Source organism: Anomaloglossus baeobatrachus, chromosome 2 (genome assembly GCF_048569485.1).
Source record: "Anomaloglossus baeobatrachus isolate aAnoBae1 chromosome 2, aAnoBae1.hap1, whole genome shotgun sequence".
NCBI lineage: Eukaryota > Metazoa > Chordata > Amphibia > Anura > Aromobatidae > Anomaloglossus > Anomaloglossus baeobatrachus.
Window position 1 is genome coordinate 60,745,073 of NC_134354.1, and position 24,894 is coordinate 60,769,966.

At 40.5% G+C, this 24,894-nt stretch overlaps 1 protein-coding gene across 1 annotated transcript in view; it reads left to right on the forward strand.

The window, feature by feature from the left end:
• TMPRSS15 (transmembrane serine protease 15) overlaps positions 1–24,894 on the forward strand; it is a 447,907-nt gene that overhangs the window by 299,735 nt on the left and 123,278 nt on the right. The window contains exons 17-18 of the mRNA XM_075333062.1: positions 19,793–19,903; positions 21,459–21,585. Of these exons, the coding sequence (XP_075189177.1) occupies positions 19,793–19,903; positions 21,459–21,585 (238 nt within the window). The remainder of the gene's footprint in view (positions 1–19,792; positions 19,904–21,458; positions 21,586–24,894) is intronic.

The window sequence follows — 24,894 nt, forward strand, 5'->3', positions numbered from 1 at the left end:
GTACGATGTTGTTCCTCGTTCCTGCAGCAGCACACATCGCTGTGTATGAAGCCGCAGGAGCGAGGAACATCTCCTTACCTGCGTCCCGCCTGCAATGAGGAAGGAAGGAGGTGGGCGGATGTTTACGTCCCGCTCATCTCCACCCCTCCGCTTCTATTGGCCACCTGCCGTGTGACGTCGCTGTGACGCTGCACGACTCGCCCCCTTAGGAAGGAGGCGGGTTGCCGGCCAGAGCGACGTCGCAGGGCAGGCGATAATGTTCACTACGGCAGCTATCACAAGAGATCGCATCTGCGACGGGGGCGGGGACTATCGCGCTCGGCGTTGCTACAATCGGCTAGCGATGTTGCAGCGTGCAAAGTACCCCTAAAGATCTGACACTTTGAAACAATGTCAACTATTCAGTGTACAGCTTATATAAGAGTTTAAATTTCATGTGCCCACTAAATAACTTCACACACAGCCATTAATGTCCAAACTGCTGGCAACAAAAGTGGGTACACTTGTAAGCAAAATGGCGAAATTTTTCCCAAACTTTCATTATTTTGTCTGGCCTCCATTATTTTCCAGCACTGAATTAACTCTCCTGAACATGGAGTTCACTGGAGTTTCACAGAAACCGCTGGATCCTCTTCCATCCTCCATGACAACATCTCGGAGCTAGTGGATATTAGAGACCTTGTCCTCCTCCACCTTCTGTTTCAGAAGGCCCCACAGATGCTCAATTGGGTTGAGATCTGCAGACATGCTTAGCCAGTACAGCACCTTTACCCTCAGTTTCTTTAGCAAGGCAGTGTTTGCCTTGGAGGTGTGTTTGGGGTAATCATGTTGGATTACTGCTCTGCGGCTCAAGTTTTCGAAAAGAAGAGATCATGCTCTGCTTCAATATGTCACCATACATGTTGGCATTCATGAGTCCCGCAATAAACTGTAGCTCCCTACAGCCGGCAGCATTCATGCAGCCCCAAACCATGACACTGTTACCACCATGTTTGACTGTAGACAAGACACACATGACTTTGTACTCCTCACCTGGTTGCCGTTACACATGCTTAAGACCATCTGAACCAAACAAGTGTGTCTTATATCATGAGACCATAGGACATGGTTCCAGAAATCCATGTCCTTAGTGTTCTTATCTTCAGCAAACTAAAGGCTTTCTTGTGCACCATCTTTAGAAGAGGTTTCTTTCTGGGATGACAGCCATGCAGATTAATTTGATACTGTGTGTGTCGTATCGTCTGAGCATTGACAGGCTGGTCCCCCCCCAACCCTTTAACCTCTGCAGCAATGCTGGCCGCCCTCATACATCTATTTTGAAAAGACCTCCTCTGGATATGACGCTGAGCATGTGCACACAGCTCTTTTGGTCGACCATGGTGAGGCCTGTTTTGAGTGGAACCTGGTTGCTGTATGGTTTTTGGCCATCATTCTGCAGCTTAGCTTCTGGGTATTGCCAATCTCCTAGGCCATATTTATGTAGAGCAACAATTCATTTTTTTCAGATTCTCATATAATTTTTTGCCACAAGGTGCCATATTGAACTTTCAGTGACCAGTATGAGAGAGTGTGCGAAAGATAATAACAAAAGTAAATTCTGCAAAAAAATTACTCAACAACATATCTGTTAAAAAGAAGATGAAGTGGACAACTATTTTAAATTCTTAAATTGTAGCATTTGTCCTCCACGACTAGAGGTAGATCTTTGGTGCTTACTGGAGATTAATGTGTGAGTTTAATGGGAGCTGTAGAGTTGGGTGCATGGTTAGCAACTCCTAGTAAAGGCAGCTATAATGGAGCTTTGCAGGAGGTGCTTCTGTCGCTATATTTAAACATTTGGTTGGAGAAACTGTTATATCAGCTCCATTGTGTGCTCCATTGTTTCTATAATTCAGTAGACTTTAGTACAAAGCAGCACACATGCCCCACCTATCTCCGTCTTCTTCCTTTTTCAGCTACTATCAATGAATTTATCTCAAGATAGGTGAGGGTCCCAGAAAACCTCTGCCTATCAGACTTCAAAGACTTTTCTAACAAAAGTATGAGAAAAAAACTAAACGTATTAATATCTTTGGAGTAGTCTAAGGGTCATCTTACGTTTGTGCTACTTCTTTGATCCATTAAAGTATCCTTTTCCCTAAATGATGGAAGGAATCATGCACAAGATATAACAAACATTAATCTTGCGATACGCACAACTTAGGGATATAAAAACATAATGAATGGAAGCCCTACAGTGTTCGTAACTTTATTATTAAATACTCCTTTAATTAGGGTGTAACATAATAGTTGGACTTGGAAGAATTGATTTGTTGTTACAGTTGGAGGATTGTTATGTCTGCTGTATTCAGTTTTAGGCAGACTCGGGGGACTTGTACACATAGGTGAGGGTCATCTGCAGAACTTAGGTTGGTTCCGTTGGGAAGGTTTATTTTGATTTCTTTTTGATATTGTTTCCTTTTATAGTTCATGAAAAGCTTCAAAGTATAAAATCCAGTCGCTGTTCGTTGGTGCTCAATGAAGACTCAAAGAGACATATACACACGTATACAACATATATATTGCAGTGGCAGGCAATAGTTTGGGCCTGTCTGGTCAAAATTACTGTTATTGTGAATAGTTAAGGAAGCTGAAGATCAAATGATCTCTAAAAGGCATAAAGTTTCCTTTGTATTTTAGGCAAAAAAATAAATTATTTTCATATTTTACATTATAAAAATTATACATAGGAAAATGAGCCAAGGAAAACATTTGGGCACCCTTGTAGATTTTTGTACTCAGATAACATTGCCTAAGGTATCAGACCTTAATTAGCCTGTTAGGGTTATGGATTTTTCACTATCATCACTAGGAAAGGCCAGGTGATCCAAATTTCACAGCTTTATAAAAAAAAAAAACCAAGGCTACTCTAACCTTGTGCCAAAAAATAGCAGCCATGGGTTATTTTAAGCAGCTACCTAGCACTCTGAAAATGAGCCTTTTTCACTTAGGGGTGTGCTTACTTTTGTTCCATGTGGTTTAGACATTAATGGTTGTGTGTTGAGTTACTAGAGGGAACCACACTTACCCTAATATACAAGCTATACACTGACTACATTGTATGAAAGTGTCATATCTTGTCATACCCTATTATTACCCTGGATACGGAAATAACTTAGGCAATATAAATTATTTATATATGATATTACCTATGTCAATGCCATATCCTTAGGGGTATATGTGTCTTTTTTTCTGTCCATTTAGTCATAACTATGAATAAGGACGGTTACGTCCGGAACGTGTTAGGTTTCCCTAGCATTTCTTCATGGAGTTTACAGGATACAATTTAATACCATCATGGACTTTCTTTAAACAATGTCAATAAATTGAAGTTTTAATACGTTAGTGCTGGACTTCATCCGTTTTTCTGATTGCTTTGTCATTTGTGGACACCCGCCACGAAGATCCGTGTACCCACAGGGAAATCCTAGGACTCCCTTTGCGATATATTTAACTGGAAAAGGGGGTGAGCTGATACAAAAACGTTCTAATTTTCTTATGCTGTCAAAATTGATTTCCCGTTGATGATAAGAGAAATAATAATTGTCTGGATGGAACACATCATTTTTCTTTCATTAATGTGAACTTAGCCCTAAATTAAAGATAAAAACTTCACATTTTTTGCACATTTCCGAGACACAATTTTTCATTATAATTAATTATACTCCTCATTTATGGCAGATAAGAACCAGCATGCACACTTCAACAGGCCTGTGAGCAAGTGGTGATATACTGTGGTCTGATACCATTTCCTTTCCTAGCCAACATTATCATTTTCAACAAGTTATGCAACAGTAATTCTACTCTGCAATATGCCCAAATAAAATAACCTTTTCCTATTACTCACATTAATAAGCCTTGATTCATGGATGAATTTTGGGCCCCTGCACTGTCCCTTATCTGGAAGGTAGACTTGATGGTAGCCAGGTTCGAGCCTCCATTGTGGCCTTTCTCCTGTCCAAGCCCTGATACTAGCTCCCCTCATGCAGGGAGGAGGCCGGAAACCCAGTAACCAAACCCCACAAATATTAAACAGATAAGGGTAAACTAAAACTTCTGCCCATCACACTCAAAAACAAAGAAGGGACAGTATGTGACCTGGGGAGTAACGCAAAAGGGGTAGGAAATAAATACAAAACTGGAGGACTCACACACCACGCAGAACCACAACTTCTAGATCACCATACAACTGGATAACCACAGGAACCAAGGAAGCAGAAGCTATATCTGGCACTCAGTCCCAGAATCCAGAACCTTATAAAGAGTGAGGGCAACTGGTGGTGATCAGCAGTCTGATCTCCAAGCAGATGATCACAAGCCAGCACGGATTAACTCCTGCTGTACTGGAGAGCAGTGAAGCCAGACCCAGCCAACGCCCATTACAGGCTGTGCAACTAATGATCCCAGGTTTGTCAGACTCTGCAGTGTGAACAGAGTCCAATGCTGCCATGACACCCCACAATTGCAACACTGAACGAAAGGTGCAGATAATCGATGGCATTTATTTCGCCTGTCATTTTTTTGTACATAGTCTTGTTAAAAGGGAAAGACAGATGTTATTTTGTAACATATTTTGATAAATTATTTCACATCAAAGAGGATCTAAAGAAAAAAAAAATATATATAATAATAATTAAAAAAATAAAAATCGTTATAGAGAGCCAAAATATTCCTCAGCTGTTTTTTATAAATTATATAGCCAAAAATGCAGGTTTCGTAAATAGCAAAATCAAAGTCCGGGTTGGATGTGTTGAGAGATTTGTCACAGGTTGTATATACTAAGATTAAGGCCCCGTTACACGCAACAATGCATCTAACGATATATAGCCAAGGTCACGGATTCCGTGACGCACATCCGGCATCGTTAGCGACGTCGTTGTGTGTGACACCAATGAGCGGCCGTTAATGATAGAATCTACTCACCAAATCGTCCATCATTGACACGTCGTTCATTTTCAAAAAATTGTTGATTGTTGAGTACGCAGGTTGTTTGTCGTTCCCAAGGCAGCACACATCGCTACGTGTGACACTTCGGGAATGATGAACTACAGCTTACCTGCGGCCGCCGGAAATGAGGAAGGAAGGAGGTGGGCGGGATGTTACGGCCGCTCATCTCCGCCCCTCCTATTCTATTGGGCGGCTGCTAAGTGACGCCGCTGTAACGCCGCTGTGACGCCGCACGAACCGCCCCCTCAGAAAGGAGGCAGTTCGCCAGCTACAGCGACGTCGCTAGGCAGGTAAGTCCGTGTGACGACTCCTAACGATATTGTGCCCCACGGTCAGCGATTTGCCTGTGACGCACAAACGACGGGGGCGGGTACGCTCACTAGTGATGTCGCTGTGTGTAAAGCCCCCTTTAATTGTACATCTCAAAATGTCTTTATTGAAGTCTGGAATGAATTTCAATTGTTCTCAGGAACTGGTATAACCAAAGCTTGAAGAAAGGTTTTTATGCCAAGTTTGCATCACCAAGTAATGCAGACAAGGGATGTTTACATATCTTTAAAAAAATGTCAGCATCTCTAACATTTCCATGGTGGCAGCCTTCCTAATTACATAAAGTAATAAATATAGCATTAATTTTATACTCTATTGTGCAATTTATTTATATTGATTTATGGAGTGGAACTTTACTTATGATCAGTAATGATTCCAAATTATAATCCAATGAAGTCACCTTACAAATTAAGTTAAGCTCTTCAGCATTGAACTGCAATTATAGTTAATTGGCTATGTGAAATGGTGTGTTTCCAGTTGACAATACAAGATAAACGTTACGCAATAGAGCATATACTGTACTGAAGAGACCTGAGCTTACACTGGGCTTCCCGGGCTACGGCAAAGATTCAACAAGCAATGTAGCTTGACAACACATAAGGGTTGATAAATGGTCAGATTGCAGACAGCCGTGTTTGCAATCTGACTGCAATCCAACGACATATTGGAACACGCTCGGATCAATGTTAGTCTGTGGGGCCCTGCACATATCAGATATTTTCCTCAGACATTGCCGAACAGCCATACAATTAGGAGAGTGCATGGGAAACATCCGACTGCACTCGGATGACATCTAAGTGCAGTCCTATTTCTGTGAACTCACAGAATGGAGAAGATGGAAAAATGTTGTTCTCCCTCTTCTCCTCACAGTGTGGTCCGATTCTCTCATCCGAGGTACTCAAATAACACTATGCTGACACTCAGATCAATTCTGATCAGAATGTCATTTGTATAATCAGCCAAATTCTCTCTAATAACAGAATCTATAGCCATGTCCATGAGCCATAATAGGTAAAATACACACTTTTACTATTCAGAGAAACAGAAAGGTAGAATCAGCTCACCGAGATCACATGGAGACTCCAATGAAGGACAGGTGCACGGGAAGGCCGGCCCGGCCAAGAAACTCCAGGAAAAAGAAAAAAATCCAGCACTCGTGTCCAGGAAATGTAATAAAATTTGCTTCTTTTATTTATTCAATTTTCATAGTAAAATTGGATCATATCCACAAGGTATAAAACATCCCCATAAAGACGGGATGGGATGACAGAGGAGTACGCGTTTCGAGCTACATGCTCTTAATCTCAATAATCTTAATCTCCAATCTCAAACTACACTTTTACTATTCGTCTTTGCCATTTTAAGCATTCTTCATATAACTGCAAGTATACGATTTACATATTTTTGGTTAAAGAGGTGGTTCGCTACTTATTTTTCCAAGCTACATCAATATAATGTTGAGAACTAAGGCTTCTCTCAAATACCTTGTGTTGCCAATAGTGCCTTTGAGTGGCGCTACTGTGCTCCACTCATCCCGTTTTCGTGATCCAGCAGTGCTCCGTGACCTCTGATGTTTGGTGAGGTCACATCAACTACCAGTTGACCTGACACTACCGAGCCTGGCCCCAGTCTTCCTGAGTGACTGAGCTGTGGGTAGCATTTCACTGCTGGTCATAGCCCAGCGTCAAAGCTCAGCATCTCCCTGCTCTTTCCTTCACTGCAGAGCACCGCAAGCAGGAGCAATGCTGGGCTGTGAAAAGGGGTGAAACGCCACCAACAGCCCAGTCACTCTGACATCATCGGATATCAGAGATCATGGAGCCTGGGGGTAAGTAGAAGGAGATGAGCGGACCGCAATAATGCCACTCACAGGCACTATTGGCAACACAAGGTATTGGTGAGAAGCCTTGTTTTATAACATTATATCAAAGTGGCTTGGAAAAATAAGTAGTTCCCACTCAATCCTCTTTTGCTCATCTCAAAGAACATGAAAATAATTTGCATACTTGAGTCACATGACAACCAGTCAAATTGGTGAACAGAGCTGAATCTTAACATTAAGTATGTTACACACTGATAGGATTCTACAAGATATACTCTTTTCCTAAATAATTTCTCAGCCTGAGAAACTTCATTAATGAGATTGTACCACTTTACAATTTAAAACCAGATGTTTATGCATTTTTTTCTAATTTATATTTATTTTGTAATTGTTGATTTATTTATTTTTTGCTCATGATTATAATGGTTACCATACTGATAGAACTGCTGTTAATAGCAGTTATAGTTATGTTTTTCAGGAGCTACATAGACAATAGGAGTCAGTAGACTGGAGATGACTCCATGTTATGGGCAACTCTATTATCTTTGTAGAGGTGATTGTGCAGGCAGGGAAGAGTGTAAACTGTGACCATTATCCATTGTGAATCGTGAATAATACAGTGATTTGTGAAAGTACACTTATATGAAAAAGTTTGGGCACCCCTATTAATGTTAACCTTTTTTCTTTATAACAATTTGGGGTTTTGCAACAGCTATTTCAGTTTCATATATCTAATAACTAATGGACTGAGAAATATTTCTGCATTGAAATGAGGTTTATTGTACTAACAGAAAATGTGCAATCCGCATTTAAACAAAATTTGACCGGCGCAAAAGTATGGGCACCCTTATCAATTTCTTGATTTGAAAACTCCTAACTACTTTTTACTGACTTACTAAAGCACTAAATTGGTTTTGTAACCTCATTGAGCTTTGAACTTCATAGGCAGGTGTATCCAATCATGAGAAAAGGTATTTAAGGTGGCCACTTGCAAGTTGTTCTCCTATTTGAATCTCCTATGAAGAGTGGCATCATGGGCTCCTCAAAACAACTCTCAAATGATCTGAAAACAAAGATTATTCAACATAGTTGTTCAGGGGAAGGATACAGAAAGTTGTCTCAGAGATTTAAACTGTCAGTTTCCACTGTGAGGAACATAGTAAGGAAATGGAAGAACACAGGTATCGTTCTTGTTAAGCCCAGAAGTGGCAGGCCAAGAAAAATATCAGAAAGGCAGAGAAGAAGAATGGTGAGAACAGTCAAGGACAATCCACAGACCACCTCCAAAGACCTGCAGCTTCATCTTGCTGCAGATGGTGTCAATGTGCATCGGTCAACAATACAGCGCACGTTGCACAAGGAGAAGCTGTATGGGAGAGTGATGCGAAAGAAAAACATTTCTGCAAGCACGCCACAAACAGAGTTGCCTGACGTATGCAAAAGCACATTTGGACAAGCCAGTTTTATTTTAGAAGAAGGTCCTGTGGACTGATGAAACAAAGATTGAGTTGTTTGGTCATACAAAAAGGTGTTATGCATGGAGACAAAAAAACACGGCATTCTAAGAAAAGCACTTGCTACCCACAGTAAAATTTGGTGGAGGTTCCATCATGCTTTGGGGTTGTGTGGCCAATGCCGGCATCGTTAAGGGTCGCATGGATTCAACTCAGTATCAGCAGATTTTTGACAATAATGTGCAAGAATCAATGACGAAGTTGAAGTTACACAGGGGATGGATATTTCAGCAAGACAATGATCCAAAACACCGCTCCAAATCTACTCAGGCATTCATGCAGAGGAACAATTACAATGTTCTGGAATGGCCATCCCAGCCCCCAGACCTGAATATCATTGAAAATCTGTGGGATTATTTGAAGCGTGCTGTCCATGCTCGGCGACCATCAAACTTAACTGAACTGGAATTGTTTTGTTTCAAAAGATACAAATTTTAATGTTATAGTGAAGAATCAACAACAAGTGGGACACAATTGTGAAGTTGAACGAAATTTATTGCTTACTTTTAAACTTTTTAAAAAAATAAATAACTGAAAATTGGGGAGTGCAATATTATTCATCCCCTTTAAGTTAATACTTTGTAGGGCCTCCTTTTGCTGTGATTACAGCTGCAGTCGCTTGGGGTATGTGTCTATCAGTTTTGCACCTCGAGAGAATGAAATTCTTGCCCATTCTTCCTTTGCAAACAGCTGGAGCTGAGTGAGGATGGATGGAGAGCGTTTGTGAACAGCAGTTTTCAGCTCTTTCCACAGATTCTCGATTGGGTTCAGGTCTAGACTAGACTTGGCCATTCCAACACCTGGATATGTTTATTTGTGAACCATTCCATTGTAGATTTTGCTTAATGTTTTGGATCATTGTCTTCTTCGAAGACAAATCTCCGTCCCAGTCTCTGGTCTTTTGCAGACCCCAACAGGTTTTCTTCAAGAATGGTCCTGTATTTGGGTCCATCCATCTGCCCATCAATTTAAACCATCTTCCCTGTCCCTACTGAAGAAAAGCAGGCCCAAACCATGATGCTGCCACAACCATGTTTGACAGTGGGGATGGTGTGTTCAGGGTGATGAGCTGTGTTGCTTTTACGCCAAACATATTGTTTGGTATTGTGCCCAAATAGTTTGATTTTGGTTTCATCTGACCAGAGCACCTTCTTCCACATGTTTGGTGTGTCTCTAAGGTGGCTTGTGGCAAACTTTAAACAACAATTTTTATGGATATCTTTGAGAAATGGCTTTCTTCTTGCCATTCTTCCATAAAGGGCACATTTGTGCAGTGTACGACTGATTGTTGTCCTATGGACAGACTCTCCCACCTCAGCTGTAGATCTCTGCAGTTCATCCAGAGTGATCATGGGCTTCTTGGCTGCATCTCTGATCAGTCTTCTCCTTGTTTGAGATGAAAGTTTGGATGGACGGCCGGGTCTTGGTAGATTTCCAGTGGTATGATACTCCTTCCATTTCAATATGATCGCTTGCACGGTGCTTCTTGCAAGTTTTAAAGTTTTGGAAATTATTTTATAACCAAATCCGGCTATAAACGTCTCCACAACAGTATCACGGACCTGCTTGTTGTGTTCCTTGGTCTTCCTGATGCTCTCTGCGCTTTAAACAGAACACTGTGACTATCACAGAGCAGGGGCATTTATATGGAGACTTGATTACACACAGGTGGCTTATATTTATCATCATTAGTCATTTAGGACAACATTGGATCATTCAGAGATCCTCAATCAACTTCTGGAGTGAGTTTGCTGCACTAAAGGTAAAGGGGACGAATAATATTGCACGCCCCACTTTTCAGTTATTTTTTTTTTAAATAAGTTTAAAATAGGCATGGCAATAAATTTTGTTCAACTTCACAATTGTGTCCACTTGTTGTTGATTCTTCACCATAACATTAACATTTTTATCTTTATGTATGAAGCCTGAAATGTAGGAAAAGGTTGAAAATTTCAAGGGGGCCCAATACTTTTGCCAGGCACTGTAGTTACATTGCCTTGCAATAATATTCATGTTCTGTGAACTCCACATTTTTTCATATTATGCCCAAAAACCTAATTGTATTTTATTAGGATTTTATGTGATATACCAATGCTAAGTAGTAGATATTTGCAAAGTGTAAAGGAAAAAGAGAAATAATACATGGTTTTTTAAATATTTTAAAGATAAAAATCTGAAAATAGTGACTTGCATTTGTGTTCAGCCTCCCAAAGTTAATAGTTTCACTTTTACTTGTTACTACTGCAGCAAGTGTTTTTAGAATATGTCTATACGAGATTTTCACATCTAGTGTTACACAGTGTTTAGCTCAAAACTCGCAGTGTCATGGCGGTATCTGACACTGTTCACACCAAAGACTCTGACACTCTACACAGTGGTTTCTCTAGGGCTTCTGAGTTGCACAGGCAGGCATGGGTGTCAATCCACGAGCAGTTCTGGGTGCATATTGCTAATCTTTGCCTAACCGTCCCTATATACACTAGCATAGATAAAGGGATTTTTAGAAAAAGTATTTCTAAAGATCTTTTACGCTTTTATGCTAATCAGTGAGTGGACTAGTCCCCTGGGCGTTAGTTCCTTGGCTAGTCTGCTCCATTAGCATGTTAGTACAACCCTGTGGGTGTGCTAGCATGCTAATGAATATGCAGCGTCACAGTATGATCTCACCCACCTCTCTGCTGCCATCATGTACGACACTGGATTTCGGCTCAGTGAGCATGATCCCAGAGTTTGGGGCACTTTACACGCTGCAACATCGCTACCGATATATCGTCGGGGTCACGTCATTAGTGACGCACATCCGGCGCCGGTAGCCACATCGCAGCGTGTAACACTAATGAGCGTTGATCAACAATCGCAAATTCGTTCCAAAACGGTGATCGTTGACACATCGTTCATTTCCTTAATATCACTGCTGCCACCGGTATGATGTTGTTCGTCGTTCCTGCGGCACCACACATCGCTATGTGTGACACCGCGGGAGCGACGAACATGAGGAAGGAAGGAGGTGGGCGGGATGTTACGTCCCGCTCATCTCCGCCCCTCCGCTTCTATTGGCCGGCCGCTTAGTGACGCCGCAGGGACGTTGCTATGACGCCGAACGCACCTCCCCCTTGAAGGGGGGATTATTCGGCGGTCACAGAGACGTTGCTGCACAGGTATGTGCGTGTGACACTGCCATAGCGATAATGTTTGGTATGGCAGCAAGCACCAAATGTCGAACAAGCGACGGGGGTGGGAGCTATCTCGCTCGACACCGCTAGCAATCGTTAGCGATGTCGCAGCGTTTAAAGTACCCTTTTGAGTCATGCTCACTACTTCTTTTTGACAATCTTGATTGTCCTGAGGAAGGAGGCTGAGCTTCTGAAACGCATCAGCCTGAATAAAAGAACTTTAAAATACTCAACATCTGGACATTCTGGTGCCAGCGCGGCATACACCCGGTTTCTCTTCACTAGCACTAAATTCCACAGTCAAAACTTGATTGCTGTTAGAGGCAGATGTAGAATGAATGATTCAGCATTCATCTGCTGGGAAAGATGCGGGCTCTGCATGCGAGCTCGCATCAATGACAGGGAGACAGCATTTGACGGGCACAGCACGTTATTCATCATTAATGGGTAATGCAGTTTTCATTTACAGCTCTTTGCAGTTCTAATGTTTTTTTTAAGTTTTATAATTAAATTCACTGGGAGATCTAACAGCTAAAACTATATGTGAAAACGGCAACAATAATCAATTTTCATGTACAGAACCCTGATGTAGCTTTCTGTTGTTGACCCAAGGGAGAGCATAAGGCAACCACAGACTTTTCCTAAAGTGGTCACTACAGTCATAATGTAGTATTAGAGACTGTGTACTTTAATGATTGCATGAAAGTGGGTCAAAAATGATACGCACTATGGGCATATAATATATTTTTTTCGACTTTAATAAAGCACAAATGCATTATTTGTTGAAATAACCTACCTCCTTTTCATTATACTTTGTCCATTTGTCAACAAGTTTTTATATTGCCTCATTCAAAAATATGTTAGGCTGAGCTGCGAGCTATGAATTAGACGTGAATCTCGAAATTAGAAAGGCTTCATTTAGGAAACATACTCCACTATCACTCGTCTATTCAATAGAATTAGTTCACCTGCATGCTCAGTGTTGTCATCAATTGTTGGCGGGTGACCAGCTTCTTCTTCGTGGTTGACACTTGTCCACATTTCTTCAGGAAAAAACACTTTCTCTATTATTTGGTCAAAGTCTACGAAAAATATCACTACTGCAAAACATTCAGACCACAAAAAGAAAATCAATTCAAGCTGCTCTTCTTAAATGCAAATCACAACAGGGGCAAGCTGTAACGCTCACCACCAGGGGGCATAGGTACACTGGAATGATGTAGAGTTCCTAGGTGTAGGGAGGTGCTTGCCCGCTAGTGGTCACTAGTAGTGGGCTTCAGAGTAGTTGATCAAGCCAAGTGTCATAAGCCAGGAGGTCACGTCAGTACAGAGGAGCAAGAGAAGCCAGGGTCATGTGCTAGCCAGTGGTCGGTAAGCCAGGAAGTAGCGTCAGGTACAGATGGTGAGCAGACCCATGGTCAAATAAAATGCCCGGGTTATGGAGTAAAGACAAAATCCCTTTCGGCGCTTCCGGAGGATAAATGGATTATCAGTGCAAGTTTGCAACAACTTCAAGAACAAGAGTTTATTAAGGGTTCAATAAAAAACGGACAATTACGGACAACGCGTTTCAGCTAACAAAAGCCTTCATCAGGTGTAGTTTAGATAGATAGCTACAGTAGATTGATACTACTATTAGATGGATAGTAGATAGATAGATAGATAGATAGATAGATAGATAGATAGATATCTGAATGGATGGATAGATAGATACTACTGCTGGATGGATAAATGGATGGATGGATGGATGGATAGATAGATAGATATATAGATGATAGTACTATTGGACGGATAGATAAATAGATAGATAGATATTAATATTGGATAGATAGATAGATACTACTATTGAATTGTTGAATAAATGGATTGATACATAGATAAATAGATACTACTATTAGGTTGATGGATGGATAGATAGATAGATACTACTGTTGGATAGATAGATAGATAGATAGATAGATACTACTATGACTTTGCCCTTAAATTTCAATAAGCCTATCGGTCTATTCACACATCCATTTTAATAATACATGAGTCTTTTTAAAGTCCAAATTTTGACAGACCTCAAAAAACGAATTGGAGCGATGACCCACTGGACCAAACTCGTCCAGTCTAATGAAAGAGTCCTCACAAAAAATAGACAGCACGTGAATACCATTTGTTTTGCATCCATGTGCTTTCCATTTAAATCACAGAATAGTGAAGAAGATCTTAGTTGAAATAATTACAGAGGTCTTTGTAGAATAATAATAATAATAATAATTATAATAATAATAACTAAATATTTGAATGTAATGCAAATAGTCAATATCAAGCATTGGGAAAACCTCTACCTGCTCCTCTAGTACCTTTCCGCCATGATTGTGTGCAGGTGTAAGGTCTACACGTGCAGTGCTTCGCTTGCTATATTATATTTTCTTCGGCATTGCCAAGTACAGAAAGAGATAGAAGAATAAAATGAAATTAAACAATTTTAAAGTTCATTTCTGCACAATGGGTGAAGTAATTTGCCTTTTCATGCTTAGGCATTTTTAATGTAGCAATCTACTCAGGCTGAAACAAATGTGTCCCTCTAGAGATATATTCTTTTCAAGAAGACATATTAGGTGTTGCGTGACTATATATTTCCTTAATTTGTCCTCCTCTCTTTTCTGAAATGCATTTACTTTGTTCAGCCAAAAGATGCTTTCTTTTGTGCTGTTTCAGCTCCTTTGTAGTTAATGTAGCTGAGAAAAGTCAAGCTTATTCTTTCTGCTTCATATATCATCAGCAACGGTGGCCGGATAGCAGAAATGATTATCAATAGGAGGATGATTATGTTTGGTAATGATGTATGGAAAGAAAAAAATATAGGATATATGTATAGAAAAATAGAGTAAAGCTGCCTTTGTACAGCATGCACATAGTATTTCTACTGAGATAGATAAAAAGATAGAAAGAAAGAAAGAGAAAGAAAGAAAGAGAAAGAAAGAGAAAGAAAGAGCAAGACAGATAGAAAGAAAGAAAGCAAGACAGATAGAAAGAAAGAAAAAGACAGAAAGAAAAAAATGGATAAAAATAACAAAAACAGAGAAAGAAAAGATAAAAGAAAGTACAAAAGAAAGAGAAAGAAAGAAAGAAGGGAAGAAAGAACGAAAGATACAAAGAAAAAAATAAAGGAAGAAAAAAATAAAGGATTACAAAATGAAAGGATTATAAAATGAAAATAGAAATAATTGCAAAATTAAAGGGTTAAAAGGGAAAGAAAGAGAAAGAAAGAAAGAAAGAAAGAAAGAAAGAAACAAAGGAAAAATGAATTAAAAAAAGAACCAAAAACAGAGAAAGAAAAGATAAAAGAAAGTATAAAAGAAAAAAAGGATAAAATTAATGATAAAAGAAGACAGAAAAAGAAAGGAAGAGAGAAAAAGAGAAAGAAAGAAAGGTTTAAAGGAGGAAAAAAAAGAATGGATTAGGGTTATAAAAGGGAAAAATAATTTATTTCAAAATTAAAGAGTTAAAAAGTAAAGAAAGAATGAAAAGAAAAAAATTGATTAAAAACCAAAAACAGAAAAAGAAAAGAAAAAAAAGAAATTATAAAAGAATAAAATGATAAAATTAATGATAAAAGAAGGAAGAGAGAAAGAAAGAAAAAAGGAATGAAAGAAAATAAAGATCTAAATGAGGAACACAAATAGATAACAAAATGAAAGGGTTATAAAAGGGAAACAAATATTACAAAAATAAAGGGTTAAAAAGGAAAGAAAGAAAGCAAAAGAAAGAAAAAAGGTTAAAAATGAAAAAAGAAAAGAAATTAAATCTAAAGAATATTCTGGCCATTTTATGGCCGTGTTTTATAATCCTCTTTTTAATGAGGCATGCTGCAGTGCTCACTCTGGACTAAAGTTCAAAATAGCAGAGTAAAAAAGAAAAGGCCAAAAAAAATCAACATTTTACCTAAAATGTTAAATGCGTTCAGCGAGTTATAAAACTCTAGAAGTGTGAAAAATGTCAATCATTTCTGGGCAAATTTAGACTTGCACCTATTGTGAAATGAAATTGAATTGATGCTGAGAAACTCATCTAAGAAAAGTTTGGAGAATAAAATTGCTGCAAGGTAACGATGCAACAAAAGAAGGAAGGAAGGAGGGAAGAAAGGAAGGAAGGAAGGAGGGAAGAAAGGAAGGAAGAAGGAAGGAAGGTTAAAATGAAGGCAGAAAAGAAAGCAAGGAGAAGGAAGAACAAAAACAAAATTCAATAAAACAAATAAAATTGTAAAATAAATCTAATTATGTAACAAAAATTCAAATGTCTGACTATCATGTATCCCAATAGTTCAGGAAATTCTATATTCTATTGTTCAGCTATGAAGGAAGGAGCAAGGATAGAGGAAGGAAGGATGGATTAGAGAATGAAGGAAGGAAGGATGGATTAGAGAATGAATGAATGATGGATGGATTAGAGAATGAAGGAAGGATGGATTAGAGAATGAAGGAAGGATGGATTAGAGAATGAAGGAAGGAAGGATGGATTAGAGAATGAAGGAAGGATGGATTAGAGAATGAAGGAAGGATGGATTAGAGAATGAAGGAAGGAAGGATGGATTAGAGAATAAAGGAAGGATGGATTAGAGAATGAAGGAAGGAAGGATGGATTAGAGAATGATGGAAGGATGGATTAGAGAATGAAGGAAGGAATGAAGGAAGGAAGGAAGGATGGATTAGAGAATGAAGGAAGGATGCATTAGAGAATGAAGGAAAGAAAGGATGGATTAGAGATTGAAGGCAAACAATAAAGGAATGTAGATAATAGAAGGTAGGAGCAAGGTAGGAGGAAAAGAAGGCAGGATAAGTAAGGAAGAAATGAGTACAAGAAGATAAAAAGAGTAGAGAATAGAGAGAAGTAGGAATAATAGGAAAAAAGTAAAGAAAGAAAAATAAAAGAGATAGGAAATGAAGAAGTCGGGTAATAACAATAAGAAAGAAGAAAGCAAGTAAGAAAATGTGATTACTAAATTGCTAATTAGTAAACTGAGTCCACCTATGTGTAATTTATTCTCAGTATAACAACAGCAGTTCTGTGAAGGCCTCAGAGGTTTGTTTGAGAACAATAGAGATCAAACAGCATCATGAAAGCCAACGAACACACGAGACAGGTCAGGGATAAAGTTGTGGAGAAGCATAAAGCAGGATTAGGTTATTAAAAATAAAAATAGTCCAATCTCTGAACATCTCACAGAGCATTGTTCAATCAGTCATCCAAAAATAGAGGGAGTATGGCACATTTTAAAACCTACCAAAACATGGCTGTCCATCTAAACTGACATTTCAAGCAAGCAGAGCACTAATCTGAAAGGCAGCCATGAGGCCCATGGTCACTCTGAAGCAGCTGCAGAAATCCAGGTGGGAGAATCTATCCAAAGAACAACCACTAGTCGTGTACTCCACAATTATGGGCTTTATGGAAGCGTGTCAAGAAGAAAGACATTTTTGAAAGCAAGTCATAAAAAGTCCCAGATGAGATCAAAGAAGAACATTGTGGGCTAACAGAAAACAAATCTACACATTGCCCAAAAAACACTTTCTCAACTGCCACACATGCTGGGGGCAGCGTCATGCTGTGGGGAGACTTTTCTTCAGCACAGACAGTGAAGCTGGTCAAAGTAAATGTTAAGATGGATGGAGCTGAATACAGGGCAATCCTAAAGAAAACTTGCTAGAGGCTGCAAAAGACTTGAGACTGGGGCATAGGTTCACTCTCCAGCAGAACAACGACCCTCAACAATTCTGCCTGAGCTGCAATGGGTAGCGCAAAGTATATTCATGTGTGTGAATGACCCAGTCTCAGTCCAGACTTACTGTAAGTCCCATTGAGAATGAATTTCAAAACTTGCAAAAGGTCAGCATCTAAATGTGCAAAGCTGGTGGAGACATATACCAAAAGACATGCAGCAGTAATTGCAGTGAAAGGTGGTCTTACAAAGTATTGAATAAATTGGGACTGAATTCAAATGCATGGCACAAATTTGAGATTTATATTTTTTTAAATATTTAGAAAACCATGTATCATTTCCTTTACATTTTACAAACACTACCTACTTTGTGTTGGTAAATCACATAAAATCTCACTAATATTAATTCTTTTAGGGGCCTGCACATGTGTCTGCACATGTGCCTTCTTGAGCAGTAGGACTTTGTGGAACTTGCAGGATTTTGAGCCATTACGGCATAATGTGTTACCAATGGTTTTCTTGGTGACAGTGGTCCCAGCTGCCTTGAGATTATTATCAGGTTCCCCCATGTAGGTTAAGGCTTATCTCTCACCTTCCTCATGATTCTGAATACCCCACGATGTAAGATTTTGTATGGTGCCCCACATCGATGTTGATTGACACTTATTTTGTATTTCTTCCATTTTCTTACTATTGCACAAACAGTTGTCTCCTTCTCACCAAGCATCTTACTTATGGTTTTATATCACATTCCAGCCTTGTGCAGGTCTATGATCTCATCCCTGACATCCTTAGAAAGCTCTTTGGTCTTGCCCATGTCGTAGAGGTTACAGTCTGATGATTAATTGAGTCTGTGGAGAGGAGTCTTTTATACAGGTGACAATTTAAGACAGTTGTCTGTAATGCAGGTAATGAGTTGATTAGGAGCGTCTAACTGGTCTGTAGAAGCCGGAACTCTTAAAGGCTCTTTACACGCAGCGACATCGCTAGCGATGTCGCTCGTGAAAGCACCCGCCCCCGTCGTTTGTGCGTCACGGGAAAATCGCTGCCCGTGGCAGACAAAATCGCTAGTACCTGTCACACATACCTTCCTAACGACGTCGCTGTGGCTGGCAAACAGCCTCTTTTCTAAGGTGGTGGTTCGTGAGGCGTCACAGCGACGTCACGCGGCAGGCGTCCAATAGAAGCAGAGGGGCGGAGAGCAGCCACATGAACGTCATGCCCACCTCGTTGCCGGAGGACGCACTTACGATGTTGTTTGTTGTTCCTGGGGTGTCACACGTAGAGATGTGTGCTGCCTTAGGAACGACAAATAACCTGCATCCAGCATGAGCAACGATATTTGGGAAATGGACGACGTGTCAACAATCAATGATTTGGTGAGTATTTTGCATCGTTAGCCGTCGCTCGTGTGTGTCACACGCAACGACGTTGCTAACGAGGCCGCATGTGCGTCACGAATTCCATGACCCCCAATGACATCTTGTTAACAATGTTGTTGCATGTAACAGGGCCTTTAATGGTTGGTAGGGGATCAAATACTAATTTCTCTCTGCAAAATGCAAATAAATATACTGTATATAATTTATACAATGTGATTTTCTGGATTTTATTTTGGATATTCTATCTCTCACTGTTAAAATGAACCTACCCTTAAAATTATAGACTGTTCATGTCTTTGTCAGTGGGCAAACTTACAAAATCGGCAAGGGATCAAATAATTATTTCCTTCACTACGCAATACTACTCTGTACTTAAATTTAATACAATAGAAAATAAAAAAGTAAAAAAAAGGATAATGGAAATGTAAAAGCTATGGAACTCTGAAACTATAAAAATGTCAATAAATTCTGAGTAAATATAAACTTGTATCTTTCGTGAAATTAAACTTAATTGTAGCTGATAAGCTGAACTAAAAAAAAGTTTGGAGAATGAAAGTGCTACAAGTTATCGATACAGAAGATCCTGCATGGCTCCATACAATATTATCTGTTAGACTGGAAGTGCAATTAGCGGAGATGATGGGTAAGACTAGGACCTGCATTGATGAGTAATAGAGTTAGGAGTGACATTGACGAGACATTCAGTCTCACTGTTGAGGTTCCGATTACTAATGTTGTAAAAGCTTGCTAAAAATAGCTGTTAATAATAAGTTTGTGTGATTATCTATCACATAATTGCCATTTTAACAATTGTACAATTCACTTTAAGGTTTTTTTAAATGGCTTGTGAGATAAATAGATTTCTATTTCTTTTTCAGAGCCCTGTAATGCATCCTCTTTCCAGTGTAACACTGGGGAGTGTATCTTATTGAGCAGCGTCTGTGATCGGCACTCAGACTGTCCAGATGGCTCTGATGAAGCAAGATGTGGTAAGATTGTCTGTTCAGTGCTATATCATGGAGTGTTGTTGCAAAAGGGCCCAATACACAAGGGTCCAAATGCCTATCTAAAGCCAGCCAATCACTTCATTAGCCTTCATTATTGGTATCCTCAAATAGAGTTATTTAATTGAAAAATGGAATAAGTACCTGCCAGACACCTTTGTCATCAACTGTCAGAAAAAATATTAAGGCCCCGTTACACGCAACGACGTATTTAACGATATATCGCCGGGGTCACGGATTCCATGACGCACATCCGGCATCGTTAGCGACGTCGTTGCATGTGACAGTAAGGAGCGACTGTTAATGATGGAAAATACTCACTTTATCGTCCATCATTGACATGTTGTTCCTTTTCAAAATATCGTTGAATGTTGAGCTTGCAGGTTATTCCTCGTTCCCGAGGCAGCAAACATCGCTACGTGTGACACCTCGGGAACGACGAACTACAGCTTACCTGCGGCCACCGGCAATGCGGAAGGAAGGAGGTGGGCGGGATGTAACGTCCCACTCATCTCCGCCCCTCCGCATCGATTGGGCGGCCGCTTAGTGACACCGTTGTAACGCCACACAAACCTCCCCCTTAGAAAAGAGGCGGTTCATCAGCAACAGCAACGTCGCAAGGCAGGTAAGTCCATGTGACGGCTCCTAACGATATTGTGCACCACGGGCAGCGATTTGCCCGTGACACAAACAACGGGAGTGGGTGCTTTCACCAGCAATATCGCTAGCGATATCGCTGCGTGTAACACCCCCTTTAGACATGTCAAAATCCAACATGCCTGATCATTTTATCTCCCAGTATTTGCAGTCAAGAGAATTCTATTCATTGTAGATGATAAGTAAGGTTTTGCTCTTTTTACAAACCATCATAAACGCCAAGAAGCCATCCCAAAAAGGCCGCCCCAAAAATGGGTATTACACTATAGATAGCCCCTAAAGGGATTGTTCCATTTTAGAAAATTCCAGTCACCAGGTGCAGTTTGTTATAAAAATATAACATGCTTTACTCACCATCCCCAGGTCCAGTGCAGAGTCTGATATTGGCTGCAGCACTGATGTCATGTCGACAGTGTGGTGGCCAATTAGTAATATCATTGGCTCTGAGACAGCATTTTCACTACATGAGAAGGGTCACTGAGATTGGTAATCGGCTTCTTCTTTGTTGACTTGACGTCAGCGCTGCAGCCAATATCAAAAACCAAGAACAGTTGTGGAGTCTCAGTGCTTGGCCCGGGGATGGTTGGTAAAGCATAGTTTATTTTTTAATAAATCAAACTGTGCCCAAAAAACAGAGTTGTTTTTCAAAAAAAGGACAACCTCTTAAAGGACAAATTTAAAAATATACTAAAGGTGAATGAGTACATTTTACTATTAGCAAAGAAAAATGTTGAGAAGAAATGTCGATTTTTAAAATGCACCCATAACTGAGTATTTTCCTATTATAACACATCTGTAGAAACAACTTTAGTACAATATTTAAAGTAATACTTAGGTAACGCTTGGAGCGGATTGACAGTCTCGTTGTTCTCTTCTCGTCTAGTACAACTCTCTAACAGTACCACCAATGGACTGGTTCAGATCAAAGTTCAGGCCAAATGGCATACAGCTTGTGCAGATCTCTGGACTGAAGAAGTCTCTAATAATATATGTCATCAACTGGGATTGGGGTAAGTGAACAAGAACCTTAAATACACATAACATATATAGAGAGTCTACTATGCAATAATTTTAGGACCATATCTAGAGATGATTGGATCAAGCAAAATTCAGATTTGTCTTATAGTGCTTGTTAATCCTGAGATAATCTCTGCAAATGTAATCTCCATATTATGTTCTGGACCCCAGAGCATAATAAACATAATATGTAAAAATTAAAAACTCCTCATACTCATCCTTTACCCTCCTGTTCCTCCGCTACTTACTGCCACCTGTACAATTTTTAACGCATCTTCTGACACTCCACCACGTACTTTGAAGTCATCAGTCCTAACTGGCTGTGCCTGACTTCTCAGCATCCTGGCACTTGAGCAGTTTTTATTCAGGCATGGGAGAAATGATCGCCGCACTTTATGACTTTCCACATGCCTGCACAGCACCCTCGCATGTTCCATGACATTGGGACATCAGTGTCACGTCTCCATCAGAGTCCACTCCTGCGACTTCTGCTTCGATCTCCAGGCGGCGCCGTGTTCCCGCTGAGGATAGTGCTGGTGATAGGAGAGGAGTCAGTGCCCATGGCTCTGGTAAAGATGGTTGACCTCGGGGAAATCAACATCCAACATCACGGAGACACCATCACGTGTTTCTCAACGCAGTGACACTAGAACAAGGCCCCCTGGGAAAATATGCAATACAAGAATGCCGCGGAGACACCATCACATGTGTCTCAACGCTGGCAGGAAACTAGCCAGGTCTTTCACCGGGAAGGAACAACCACGGGAAGGGCAGTCTCCAGTCAAGGAAACCGCCTATACCAAACATGGTATCCATCCACAGACAGCTGTTTCAGGGTATTTGCCCCTCATCAGTGTGGAGTAGGAAACTGACTATTGGGAGCAATGCCTAGTAGAAGTCTACATAGGTAAAGATGGTTGACCTCGGGGAGATCAACATCCAACACCGTGGAGACACCATCACGTGTTTCTCAACGCAGTGACTCTAGAACAAAGTCCCCTGGGAAAATATGCAATACAAGAATGCCGTGGAGACACCATCACATGTTTCTCAATGCTGGTAGGAAACTAGCCAGGTCTTTCACCGGGAAGGAACAATTTGCCCTCATCAGTGTGGAGTAGGAAACTGGCTAGTGGGAGCAATGCCTAGTAGAAGTCTACATAGGTAAAGATGGTTAACCTCGGGGAAATCAACATCCACAGAAACATGTGATGGTGTCTCCACGGCATTCTTGCATTGCATATTTTCCAGGGGGCCTTGTTCTAGTGTCACTCCTTTGAGAAACACATGATGGTGTCTCCGTGGTGTTGGATGTTGATCTCCGTGAGATCAACCATCTTTACCTATGTAGTCTTCTACTAGGCATTGCTCCCACTAGCCAGTTTCCTACTCCACACTGATGAGGGGCAAATACCCCGAAACAGCTGTCTGTGGATGGATACCATGATTGGTATAGGCGGTTTCCTTGACTGGAGACTGCCCCTCCCGTGATTGTTCCTTCCCGGTGAAAGACCTGGCTAGTTTCCTGCCAGCGTTGAGAAACATGTGATGGTGTCTCCGCAGTATTTTTGTATTGCATATTTTCCCAGGGAGCCTTGTTCTAGTGTCACTGCATTGAGAAACACGTGATGGTGTCTCCGCGGTGTTGGATGTTGATCTCCCTGAGGTCAACCATCTTTAACTACATGGCTCTGGTAGGTGCAGGCTCCGATCATCCACTCATCCACTAAGCTGGGTTTCCCTGGGACCTGCAGTACCACTGGCTGACTGTAGGTGATATGTGTCTTCCAGCTGAAGTTACACCATTTAGCTACAGCCAATGGGAAGACACCACACCCTTTTAATTGTCCCTCCTGTCTGTTGGTCACTGCCAGACATAGTTCTGTAATCTTGCTTCTTGGTTCCCATCCCGCTCTGTTCTTTATTGTGATTCATGTGTTTTTACCTCTGCCTGTTTTGACCACTCTCCTGCCTGCCGTTTTTGTACCTCACTACCAGATCCGGATTTGACTTTTGCCTGTTTTTCTGATTACGTCCTTGCCTGCCTGATTTTGTCCCTGTTCTGCATTTCCTGGTTTGACCCTGCCTGACTACTACTCTCATCGGACTGCAGCCTTCCACAGGTAGTGATCACTGGGGCTCTGTGTAATTCCAAATCCCTGTATAGGGGTTAAAGGGTTTCAGGGTTTTTCGGGTCCTGCTTTGTGAGCGGCTTTCTTCTAGCCTGTCCGTTCCTGCCAGTCTGAGTTTGTGGTTCCAGGCAGGTGTTACAGTCAGGAGCAGCCTGAAAGTACCAAAGATTGCAATGCAATGGATGCAATTTATCCATCACAAACAAATGTCCGCGAAAACGTTAGCTGGGCGGCATCCTCACCACGCATTTTCAAAACATCTCTACTACTTATTCTTGTTGAAAACTATCAAAAAACAAAACTTTGTGTAGTGAATTAAACTGGCCACACGTGTCAGATGGTAATTAGCACTGAACAGAATGAATTAGTACAATAAATTGAACGGCCTTTTCAGCACTTGAATCCACTATTGATTTTCTAGGAACACAACTATGGAAGGTCAGTGAATGCGATAAATCTACTTTACCATGAATTGACTACACAACTGTATTTAAGCCCATTCTCACAAATTCCTAGAAGAACTAATACAGATGCTTGACTCTTTCTAGACAATAGATGTTTCTAGTGTCTGTAAAGTAATCCCAGCACTCAGAGGCGTCAGGTACAGAACCTTAATGTAGAATGAAGCTCTGGATCATAAAGGGCTCAGTAATTAGTCTGATGGGTGTAGAGACGAGACAATAACTACTTGTACAACACAACCATACAAAAGGCTTTTACCTCTTCTTCATACAGTGTATTGCAGAAATGCAGCATATTGTAAGGGAGGAATCCCAAGCTCCTGTATAGAAGGCTGACATTTTACAGCCAACACGTGGTCTAATAAATCCATTTCAGATGAGTAATATCACAATGAAAATCTTAGTTATAATTTGTTTCACTGTGGATATACAGGCCCACTGCTCAGACATGTATTAATATTAATCTCCTACAATATATAGAATATGATAATTATTTTAGAGGGTTAACAAATAGGTAAATACAAGGATGGATGGATGGATGGATGGATGGAAAGATGCAAAGATGGATGGAAAAATGGATAGATGCATGGATGGTTGCATAGATGGATAAATGGATGGATAGATGGATGGATGGATGGATGCATGGATGGATGGATGGATGAATAGATAAATGGATGAAAAAATGGATAGATGGATGGATGGAAAGTTG